The 12,538-nt window shown below is 38.2% G+C and overlaps 1 protein-coding gene across 4 annotated transcripts in view; it reads right to left on the reverse strand.

Annotated features, from left to right (window-relative positions):
• Positions 1-9,209: 9,209 nt before the first annotated feature.
• Positions 9,210-12,538, reverse strand: part of brsk1a (BR serine/threonine kinase 1a) — a 31,664-nt gene continuing 28,335 nt past the window's right edge. For 2 of the 4 annotated variants that reach the window (XM_087275692.1, XM_087275690.1), the window contains exons 18-19: positions 11,827-11,916; positions 10,441-11,772 (exon numbers count right to left, since the gene is read on the reverse strand). In XM_087275692.1, coding sequence (XP_087131818.1) covers positions 11,570-11,772; positions 11,827-11,916 — 293 coding nt within the window. In that variant the 3' untranslated portion in view covers positions 10,441-11,569. Of the gene's footprint in view, positions 11,773-11,826; positions 11,917-12,538 lie in introns of all 4 variants that reach the window. The other 2 variants (XM_087275693.1, XM_087275691.1) reach the window with 2 other exon arrangements.

Genomic DNA, 12,538 nt, shown 5'->3' on the forward strand with positions numbered 1-12,538 from the left:
AAAAATGACAGTGCAAAATACAGACAGTGCAAGTAAAAATGACAGTGCAAAATACAGACTGTGCAAAATACAGACAGTGCAAAATACAACGACAGTGCAAAATACAACAGCATACTGCCAGAAAAACAGAACAATGTAAGATTGAAAGCGATATGTACAATGTATAGGTGTCCACTTAGTTGTAGGCAGTATTGTTTCAAGTATGGATTGGTTAAAGTGCAACTTTATATTTAACATATTTAAACTTTAACTTTAAACTTTATAGTTAAAGTTTTATTAAATATAAATTATTTATTATTCATTTATTAATTTTCTGTCAGCTTAGTCCCATAATTCATCAAGGGTCGCCACAGCGGAATGAACCGCCAACTTATCCAGCATATGTTTTACACAGCGGATGTGCTTCCAGCCCTAACCCAGAACTGGGAATCACCCACACACTCCTCCACTCGCACACTACGGCCTATTTTAGCTTATTTAATTCCCCTATAGCGCATGTGTTTGGACTGTGGGGGAAACCAGAGCACCTGGAGGAAACCCACGCCAACACGGGGAGAACATGCAAACTCCACATAGAAATGCCAACTGACTCAGCCGGGGTTTGAAGCAGCGACCTTCTTGCTGTAAGGCAACAGTGCTAACCACTGAACCATTTGTAAGAAACTTTAAAGTAAGTCAATCATAAGAACTTTAAATAAATGTTGTTGTAAAGCACCAATGAAAAAACAGACATGGTGCAGCTGACACTTGATTATTAAAACAATATTTAAATTGCAAAACTAAATAAAGCAGCAAACAGGGCTTTAAACTTAATTTTAAAATATCCAATTGTTATACTTTGCAAATGATTGTCTGCAATGAGGATGGATGAACCGACCTTTCTATCTTAATTTACAATTACTTTTGTGATCATACTGTATGAAATTGTACATTTAACTGAATCAACTCCAGCTGATGTTTCAGTGTGGCTTAAAATCTTGGAAGCTGACATTTTTGGCCATCATGCACTTTTCCTGTCGGCATCATTTTCGGGCCTCATGAGGCCTAAAATAGGCATAGCACACTCCTACGATTAGCAGCACTGCTGTCTAGGTAGGCAGCTCATTAGGATTTGACATTTACTTGAATTACTGCATTTATGCTATTATTTTATATAATATTTCCTGTTTTGCTGGATTTGTGTAACCAAGCGCTATTAGTAGATATAGTAGAAATAGTTAAAAAAAAAAGTTATGGTTGTGTGTGTAAATAATACACTTAAACCTTTAGCAGATACCTTCATACCACGGCTGCCCAAACTTTTGCGTATGAAAGGCCAAAAACTAAATATCATTGATATTTGTAGGCCAACCAAACTATTTTACCTTAAAACTGCCATGGGTAATGTCTGGATTCATAGAAAATAAATAGAAAACATTACTTTGAATTGTATTAACTAATGCAGTACCTTTTTAATTAGAACTTAGCAATAAAAACATAATCACTTTAATAACACAGTGGAGTTCAATGCTGAAAACACTAGTCAAGCAGAAGCTGTCTTTGCCTTTATTCGCTCACCAAAGTCTCTGCATTGTCCTCTATGCGTCATCTGTACATTTTAAACTAAATTTGGTTTATTTAAACCATTTACATTGAACATTTCATCACAGATAGCTTTGTTGTAGCTTAACAATAAAACAAACAAATATAAGGTTACATTGAATTTGAATTGACAATCTCTAAACTATTCTTAGATGGCATGTTGGGCCATATCAAAGATACCATCGGCCAACTTTGGCCCGCAGGCCCTAGTTTGTGCATGTCTGCTTTATACAGAGCAATTTACAAATGAGGGATACAACATGTGGTGGATCATAAAAAGTTTAAATAAAAACTTTAATCATTAGAAGTGCTATAAATATACAATATTTTAGACACTGTTAGACAAATACAAGCCATAACATAATAAATGTGTTATACAACATGCTAAAACATGTTGAGAAATGAAACAGATGATTTCTATTTGAGAAAATTGGACATCATTTTAAGCCAAAAATGAAACCAAAACACACAACAAATTTAGCTGCTAGCTGTTTATCAAGGATGCACTTCTCACCGGAGCCGCTGGACGGCGCGCTTCTGATTTCTGAATCCTTCAGGACGCTTCACTGCCATCCAGCGGCACAGAAGCGTCAGACTGCTGAAGGAGGATCAATGAAAGCCCTCTAATCCTCTCCTGGGCTTTAAATTTAAGTGTATCTCATTATGATGCATATGAACACATACACAAGTAAATGGCCCATGGGTGGAATCTCCATTAAGGCTTGGATTATTTAAAATAGCTGATTTGCTTTTCCTGGAGCAAATATATAGCACTGTAAAATTTTTGCAGAGCCAACTATCAGAGCCTAAGTTACTACTCTACTACTACATAGGCTAATAGTCTAAATACTTTTTGTAAGCTAAAACGAAATGTATTTAAAAAATGTAAATAATTTTAAATAACTAAAGGCACTAAAATGATTTTTAGTTGTTATAATAGAAAAATGGTAAATCTGTCATCATTCATTTGGTCCAAACCTGTATGAGCATCAATCATATCTAGTCGATCTAGTTTTAAGACAATCTTATCTAATCAATCTAGTTTCTAAATGACATTTGAAATGTTTTAATTATTGTTAGCAACATAACCAACCCAGGCTCATTCTGAAAACATAGTCCGTGGACGTTTCTGGAGACTGCGAAATACGTCCCGGGAGGTACGTATGGATGCATTTCATAGCAAAATTTCTCTGGTCCAGATCTGATCCACAAAATCAGCTTTTGCTTTGCCCACATGCAGCAGTAAACTACAGTACATGATTGGACCAATTCTGGCTTCCATACAAGGGCCAAACATGGGCCAAGTTTCAGCCAAGTTAATAACCTTTAACTGGGCCAGATGTTGGTGTATGACAACTGCAATGAATTTGATAAACCCATGAAGCATTTCACTTTATGGCCATGCTTCTTCTCGAAGCGACCTGATTGGTGGAATTTTTTTTTACTCAAAAATAATATAAATGTATTTTAAAAGTGGGTCAAGAGAGGCCAAACTTATGTGGCCCACATATACATTTTTAACATCTAGGTCAAATACTACAGCACTACAGATATCATGCCCAAGTCTTGTGTGCCGCCTTAGGGATGGTGCCACCTATGGCAAACCGGGGCCATGTTTGGCCCACATGCCAATGCCGGACGAATGCCTGCTGTGCCAGCTGTGTGCCAAATCTGGGCCAGATTTATTTGCAAGCTGGGTATGGTCAAATTAATATTTATAAAATGTAAATAAAAAACTGTAAAGTATCTGTTTTTTCTGATTTCTCAGATTTTTTCTAGTCCCATTGAATATAACAATTCTGATTTCAGTGATATTTCGACAGATGAAACTTCATTAGAAATGTCTCTGATTTCTACTTCAGAAACCAACAACCTATTTAAAGCCAACAAAGAGCCCACAGTTCTCATATCGTAACATGAATGTAATATAATTGTGTTATGTTCAACCCAGGCTCATTCTGAAAATGTAGTCCCGTGGACATTTCTGGAGTTCGTGAAATATGTCCCGGGAGGTGCGTATTTGTGCAGTTTTTGTTGCGCGAGAGGCCGCTGAGTGCGCTTTTCCCTATCTTAAACGTCTCTCGCGAGTGCTAGTCACGCCCGTGCTGTTCACCCATGAGAGGCCGCTATCTGACTGACTGAATGATTGACTGTGTGACTGGCCAATCAGCTGACCCACCTTCCTCCCTTCCCCAAACCCAACCAATTTTACCGATTGGCCCGCCCACCAGCTCCCTTCCTTAAACCCAACCAACAATTTGCAAAAGCTGTCCAGAAAAAGAAAAGTTCTCGTCTGATTTTTTAAAATCAGTTTTCGGATTTCACCACATTCTCACCCTTTTATGAACTCGTTTGCTTTATTTTTGGGATTCTGTTTTTGTCTTACCTGATTTCTGGAACCGCTCTTCCCCGGACTCGAACCCGGTCATTGTGGTCAACTCCTGTCTGCGTCTCAAGTCTGTCAACCTACATGATGAGCTGACTGGACAAACTGGTTGCAGCGGGAAAGCCCTCCACCTGGAGGTAAGCGGTCACCCGGTAAGCGTGAAAGGGAACGGCGTCATACCGCCTCGTAGCGTTCTTTTAAAAAAATGAAATGCAGCCATAAGTACCTCCCGGGACGTATTTCGCGTTCTCCAGAAACATCCACGGGACTACGTTTTCAGAATGAGCCTGGGTTGGTTATATTGCTAACAACATAGAATCATTCTAGCATGTTTTTAGGTTATAAACATGTTACAACATATTAAAACATGTTGGCCACCTGCTAAATCATGCTAGAAATGTGTTAAAGGGGTGTCAGTACGATATCATGTTAAACTTTAGTTGATGTGTAATGTACAACCCGGGCTCATTGTGGAAACGTAGCCCCGCGGAAGTTTCTGCGGACCGCGATTTACGTCCCGGGAGGTATGTATTCGAGCGTTTTTTTGTTTTCGCGGATCCGCAAGAGGCCGCTGTGCGCGCTTTTTCGCGTCTCGGGCGCCTCTCGGGAGCGCGCGCCGTTCGCGCCCGCGCCGTTCTTGCGCGAAAAGCCGCCGGATCAAAAAAAAAAAAAAGCAAAAGCCCTCGTCTTCGATTTTGACCGCGTTTTCGGATCCCGCCGCGTTCTCGCCCTTATTTTTCGGATTCCGTTTTTCGTCTTACCTGATTTCCGGAACCTGCTGTTCCCCGGACTCGATCCCGGTCGTCGTCCACCGCGGCCGGCTCCTCCTCCTCCTCCGGGGCCTTCGCTCCGCCGACGCAGCGCTGTAAGCTAAGCGGACAAACTGATTGCGTCGGGAAAGCCCTCCACTCAGAGGCGAGCCGTCGGCCGGCGAGCGCGAAGAGGAGGGGCGGAGCGGCGCCACACCGCCCCGCAGCGTTCGCTCGAAAAAAAACAAACGCGGCCTTTACGTACCTCCGGCCACGTAAATCGCGGTTTCCAGAAACGTCCGCGGGGCTACGTTTCCAGAATTAGCTTGGGTTGGTAATGTAGCTGTGTGAACATAAACAACATCTCTAAATGTAAGACGCTCATAGTTCAATGCAAAGGTAGACAATGGCTTTTACAGAGTTAGCTTAGTTAGTTTGTGGTCTCCAGAAACGTCCACGGGACTACGTTTTCAGAATGAGCCTGGGTTGGTTTCTTCACAGCAAGAACGCCACTGGTTCTAGTCCTTACCAAACCAGTCGCCGTTTCTGTGCGGAGTTAACATGTTCTCCCTGTGCTTGCGTGGGTTTCCCTCTGGGTTCACCGGTTTCCTCCCACCATCCAAAAACATAAGTTAAATAACTTAAGTTAATTGACTAATCCAAATTGGCACCATAGATGTGCTCCAGTAGTTATCTCATCATAGCAATCCCTAATTGGTCATTAGCTACAAACAGCAGGGGAGTTCATGAGATCTACCTGAGCTCAAACTCCCCTCTCGCCTTGCAAGAGAGAGGGAGCCCCGAGCTTGAGGATCTTCTGAGCTCAGGGCTCTCTCCCGGGACAGCCTGCCAAACAAGCTTTATAATCAATCATCAGCTAAGTGTGAACTCTTGAAACACTGGTGGTGTTGTGATCCAGGTCACATGATGCATTGCTTCTGCAGCAGAAACGGACAGTAGTTTCTTTAGATTTGGACTGGTCAGTCTTTAATGGTCATGGATTGCTTAACTTGCTTCGACTATATGTATCTTCTAGATATGATAAGATATGATGGTACATCTGCCACATGATATAATGAGCCTTTTAGTCCCAACAGACATCCATACAATAAGCAAAAAAACAAAACAAATATGGAAAATATTAGTGAATCGAACACAAATTGAAATTCACAGAGACACGTAAATCTGCAGGATCACATTTACAGGATTCATGACTGACAATTGTTGAGCGGAAAAGCCATTTATACAGAGAGAGTGTTGTCGATGTCCCTCTGTCTGATATATATATATGTATATTCTGCTGGATCAGTTGCATAACCGCTGCACGGAAGCCCAGTGACAAGCAGTGCTGTACAAAGAGATCAAATTCATATTTTATACTGTATCATAATCATAATTAGAGACAAATCGCTGTGAATATACTTTGTGAGATGGTGTGGGGAGTGTCCGTGGCCTAGACAATGGCTTCGTTTGTTTCGGATATCATTCATTATACAATTTCCTCTTTAGGAGCAGAAGGTACAGCATATCTTCCATATCAGATAAAGTCCAGAGGAAGTCTTTCGGCAATACTCTGTGCGGGCGTACAAGCAAGGGAAATTCATATTTATTTTCCGTCAAATCTTTTCAGCTATTTGGAAGAGGGGGATTTAAAATATTCTCTTTTATCATAGGGAGATTTATACAGAAAAATAAACCATGGGTGTTTGAGGTGAAGCTTTCTGTTTGAGTGAGAGCTGAGGTGGCATTTTAGGAAATCTGTTCCACAATGTCATCATTTGAGCAGTTCTGTTCAGAGATGGCACATTTGTGACCCTAGATCAAAAACCCAATCATTAGTGTCAATGGGAGTTTGGAAATATAAATAATATTATAAATAAGCTTAACATTGGTATATATAAGCTTTTAAGCTTAACATTGGTATATATATTTTGGTATATGGTTTGTTAGGATAGGACGATATTTGGCTGAAACACTATTTGGAAATCTGAAATCTGAGTGAGATTTTTTTTTAAAAATATTGCTTAAAAAATAAGATATTGATTCTTAGCAATGTATATTACTAATCTAGATTTAATACACAGTTGAAGTCAGAATTATAAGCCCCCCTTGAATTATTAGCCCCCCTGTTTACCCCCCTCCTCCATTTTTCTGTTTAACAGACAGAAAAGTTTTCCAACACATTTCTAAACATAATAGTTTTAATAACTCACCTTTAATAACTGATTTATTTGATCTTTGCCCTGATGACATTAAATAATATTCAATATTTTTCAAGACACTTCTATACAGCTTAAAGTGACATATAAAGGCTTAACTAGGTTAACTGGGCAGGTTAGGGTACACTGTAAAAAAATCTGTAGTTTTGCGGCTTATTGCGGCTCCGGACATAAACGTAAAATAACGTTCGTTAAATTACAGAAATATACAGTGAAATAACGGATAATAAATTACAGAAATGTCCTTAAATTTAAATTTCTTGTAAATTTCAGTAATTTAATATTCGTTATTTTACATGTTTTTTCCGGCACCCTAGCTGCAGGAAATAAGCCACAAAATTATGGATTTTTTTTACAGGGTAATTAGGCAAGTTATTGAATAATGATGGTTTGTTCTGTAGACAGGGATTCCTAAACTTTTCAGTCCACGACCCCCAGAATAACAATACCAGTGACTCATGACCCCTCAATATCCTCTGAGGTGGTCATACATACAGAAACCTTGCATGCAATGGCGCACACACACCAATAGACACAAGTCTATTCTTAGTTGGATTTTTTTAATAATATATGTTAGTGCTGTAAATGTGCCAGAAGGTTTAACCTGGTGTTATTAAATCAATCTGCTGCATCTGACACTATTGCTGTGTCTTATATATAATGTAATTACCCCAGGGGTCACAATCCAATAGAACTAGTAACTATAAGCTACTATAGTAACTATATACAGCAGTATATAGTAACTATAAATGACTATTTTTTTCTCATCAGTAGGTTATGGATAAAATATGGTAATTCTTATGGTTTATTAAAAATAAATAGATTTTTGGAAATCACCATGTGACCTCCCCTTCATTGTCCCGCGGCCCCTCGGGGGGTCCCGACCCCCACTTTGAGAACCACTACAGTGTAGACTATCGAAAAAATATAGAGCTTAAAGGGGCTAATAATTTTATCTTAAAATTGTTCTTAAAAAATTAAAAACTGATTTTATTTTAGCCAAAATAAAACAAACAAGACTTTCTCCAAAAGAAAAAATATTATCAGACACACTGCAAGCAAAATTTCCTTGCTCTGTTAAATATCATTTGGAAAAAAAAAAGAAAATTCAAAGGCTGGCTAATACTTATGACTTCAACTGTATATGAATTGAAGGAAATGTCTAATGGAAGATTAGCTCTACTTAATGTGCTAATGATTTTTGGCATGAAATGAAAACCGATGATTTTGACTCATACAATGCAATTTTGGCGACTCTCACACAAACATGTCATAAGATTAGTTTTGTGCTCCAGGATCACATTTGTATTGTAGTGTATTGTTCATTTTGGAAACCAATAATTGATGGTCCAAATCTAATTTCAAGATATGTTAAGGAGTCAACAGTACATTTGCTTATTTTTTCTTTGCAAACAGAATAAAAGAAAAGTGACTTTTGCCACACACACTTAAAAATAAAGGTTCTTTACTGACCCATTCCTCAAAAGATTTGGTAACATTTTATAATAACTACACACTATGAATCATCTACTAGGCATATAGCATATAGTGAATTCATTATTTATTAAGCATTAGCTTTACATTAACAAATGCTAGTAAACAGTTTATAAGTGCAGCTAGAAATGCTCAATTCCTGACTTATAAGCACATTTATAATGTGCTTAATAATTGTGTTTTCATATTTTGTTACTGATTAATTTTTTTCATCACGAAATGAAGTATCACATTATTTATAAACCATTTGTATTTAAGAGTATTTTGTGTTTTAATTTTTGTTTTATATTTGGAATGATTAAATGATTAATGAACTATTAAAATAAACATTTATACATCTTATTATTTAAGCCTGTATTAATAGTTATTTTGTTTGGTAGTAAATGCTTTATTTACTCAACTTCATGCAGTTTTGTGACCTAATCTAGAGTGAGGACTATTATTTATGCTGTGTAAATCCCTAATAGACAATTAAAGGCTCTGTATGAAATGAACAATACTCTTTGCAATCTTATCTAAAAAAGTAAAATTACTGTAAAGTTTAAACATTGCTGAATAACAGGAGTGTCAAAATATGACAAAATTGGATAAAACAACAACAACAATATAATAATTTAACAATTTTTTAAAGTACAACATTTCAAAGATAGCCAAGTTTAAATTGCACAGTAATTGTATTTTAGTAAATATTGCAAAGATTTATTTTTCATTTAATTCAGTTTCATTTGTGCATATTCAAATGAATAGAAATTAATAAAGTCATTTATTTTCTTTCTTTTTCCTGTGTAGAATATAACTGATGCTTTAAATGTCATTTATAAGGGATTTATAAAGTATTTAACAGTCCTCGCTTTAGATTAGGTCACACAACTGGATGAAGTTGAGTTCATAAAACATTTATTAACATATAAATATTACCTATTACCTATGAACTATTACCTGAATAATAGGATGTACTGTAGAAGTCAGAATTATTAGCCCCCCTGAATTATTAGCGCCCCTGTTTATTTTCCCCAATTTCTGTTTAATGGAGGGAAGATTGTTTCAGCACATTTCTAAGCATAATAGTTTTAATAACTTATTTCTAATTACTGATTTATTTTATCTTTGCCATGATGACAGTAGATAATGTTTTACTTGATATTTTTCAAGACACTTCTATACAGCTTAAAGTGACATTTAAAGGCTTAACTTGGTAAATAAGGTTAACTAGGCAGGTTAGGGTAATTAGGCAAGTTACGATGGTTTGTTCTGTAGACTATTGAAAAAAATGAGCTTAAAGGGGCTAATAATTTTGTCCCAAAAATGTTTTTTTTTTTAATTAATAACTACTTTTATTCTAGCCAAAATAAAACAAATACTTTCTTCAGAAGAAAAAATATTATCAGACATACTGTGAAAATTTCATTGCTCTGTTAAACAGCATTTGGGAAATATTTAAAAAAGAAAATCAAAATCAAAAGGGGGCTAATAATTCTGACTTCAACTGTATAAATGTTGAGTTGAATAGTTTATTAATCATTTACGAACTCTCTCTGAATGATTTTTAAAAACCAGCAACTACTCTCGAATATCTGGTTTGTAAATGATGCAACACTTAATTTAGCAATGAAAAATTAAGCATTAACAAAGCATGAAAATACAATCAATCAAGTGCATTATACAGGTGCTTGTAAGTCAAGAATAGAGCGTTTGTATCTGCAGTTATAAACTGCTTACTAGCATCTGTTAATGTGGAGTTAATGCTTAACAGATAATGACTTCACTATTTACTAATGCTAAATAAATAATTCATAGTGTGTAGTTATCTAAAGATTTTTAATAAAAAATAGTTTTTTTATCAAAATAATAAGTTTCTTATTAAAAAAATAATTCACTTATAAAGATAAACTAAAACTGATATGGCATCGCTTTGATAACCTCCTTCTGGAACCTTTATTTTTAAGAGTCTAATTATTGTATTCCCCAAAATATGTATTTTAACAACACAAACATTTCACTCTCTCTCAAACACAGATATGTACACTTACGGCCACTCTTTTTCAGTCCCCAATATACAGATAAAGGATCTTCAATGAATGAAAATCCACAAATAAATTAGTCAACGACATTCACATGGTTGGCGTCAACCAAAGGTCTTGCAGCAACAGAGAATTGGGTCGAGCATCTTTTTCGCATTCTAGAGCGATTCCCGTTTCCTTTGACATCTACAAAGGAAACTTCATATTTGAACTCAGTCATGGGAATCCCCTGTGAGACGTTTGAGCTGCCAAAAGGGTAGATCGAGGGCAGATTGATAGATGTGTAAACGCACACGCAGAATTTTTTTTTACAATCACAATCAGTCGTTAGGGGCTGAAGCTTGACGTTATTTAGCATGCAGCATTACTATGGAGAGTGAAAATGAAGTTGTCTATAGATATCAACACTGGGCTGGTGAGCAACGGTGCTTGTTTATGTTCGTAAAATCATCATGAGTCTGTCCGCTCAAGGAGGTAATCATGTTTTAAAAGATTCAGCATGTGCAGCTTTGTTACGCTGAATCTTTTTAGCTTATTGATTTTTATTGCATATGACTGAGCAGACTCTTGGTGCTGAGAGCTTTTGGATCTAAATAGTTTCTTTAAAACATGATTCGGAGGATAAAAACTCAGGCTAAGCTGGACTAAGATCTCTGTTGCTATAATTACTGGATTGCGGAAACAGATAGCAGGCCTGTATAGGGAACAGATGGTGAGCTTCCACCAAATGCAACCTTTCGCGAATGTCATTATAAACTCTAAAGACTCAAGTTTTGCACATTACATCCAAATCACATGAGAGAAAATACAGCATAATTCAAAGCATCGTTCGTGTCGACAACTTAAATGATTTCAGAAGACAGTTTAGAGGTTTCCCTCGGATCCCAGGAGGTTGTGTTATTGTTAGGTGGAGATTACTCCTGCTTGGATGCGTCCCATGTTCCTGCACGATGTGTATCAGTATTTGGTTTTGTCAGACTTTTAAAAAGCTCCTTTAAAAACACGTTTACCATCATGCTGTTCTGAGGTGAGAGGGAAAAGGGACTTTAGTTTGAGTATTTTGTCTCATCTCATGGCTCATATCTTAATGAATTGCTGATTATTCACAATAATCCTCGTTCAGGGCTGTGATTGTGTTCCACTGGAGGAAAGTAGGCGGGTTCGTTCTTTGCCCGAGCCCCTGCGCTGCAGTAAAACCCCGCCCTCTCCACGCTCCACCCACTCGCAGCGGTCGCCTCCGCCCTCTGAGCGCCGGGAGTTTTGTCTGGTTGGCGTCCTCGGAGGCCGACTGTTCTTCTCATCTGGCGAAGAGCACAGACAGGCTATGGGAGAGTGGAAGAAGTCTGAAATAGTTCATGAAATTCCTCTGCTCTTACCTGAAAACGTCTGCACCATGGTCTGATCATGAGCGCTGAGCAGCTGGGCTTGGATGGTTTCCACAACTCTTCGAAATCTGCGACTTGGACCTAAGAACGCAAATTCACAACAAGCATATACAAATATAACTTCAATGGCTTATACTGAGGGCGTACTCACACTATGCTATCTGAACCGTGCCCAGGCCCGTTTCCCGGATCATTTGAGAAGTGTGAGTGCGCTGAATCGGGCTCAGATTCACTTGGCCGGCCCTGGCCTGGCTGGAAGAGGTGGGCCTGAGCACGGTTCACTTGGGCTTTGGCGCTGTACGCTTGTGTGTGAGTGCAAAACACGCCTAAAGGCTGATTTATACTTCTGCGTCAAACACCGGCGTATGCTACGGCACTGACGCATAGCCCTTCGCCGTGGCCGTCGGTGTCACTGACGTGCACCTCTCAAAAAATGTAACTACACGCCGCAACAACGCGTAACGGAAGCTCTGTGATTGGTCGGCTTGGTAGCGCTGACGAGTCTGGGCGGGACCGAGAGCCGCGCGAATGGTGGGAGCGATTGTTTACAAGTGTGGAGTCCCGTGAAGGAGCTTCGGATGGAAAGTTTTGTTTTGTGTTTACCTCATAGTTAAAGTTGTTGCACGTCCGCCGGTTCCTGCCTCAAAATGAGCGAGTTTGAGCTACTTGTACATCCCGGAAGTGTTCAGGAAAAGCAAAACAG

Source organism: Danio rerio, chromosome 12 (assembly GCF_052040795.2).
Source record: "Danio rerio strain M-AB ecotype USA chromosome 12, GRCz13ab, whole genome shotgun sequence".
NCBI lineage: Eukaryota > Metazoa > Chordata > Actinopteri > Cypriniformes > Danionidae > Danio > Danio rerio.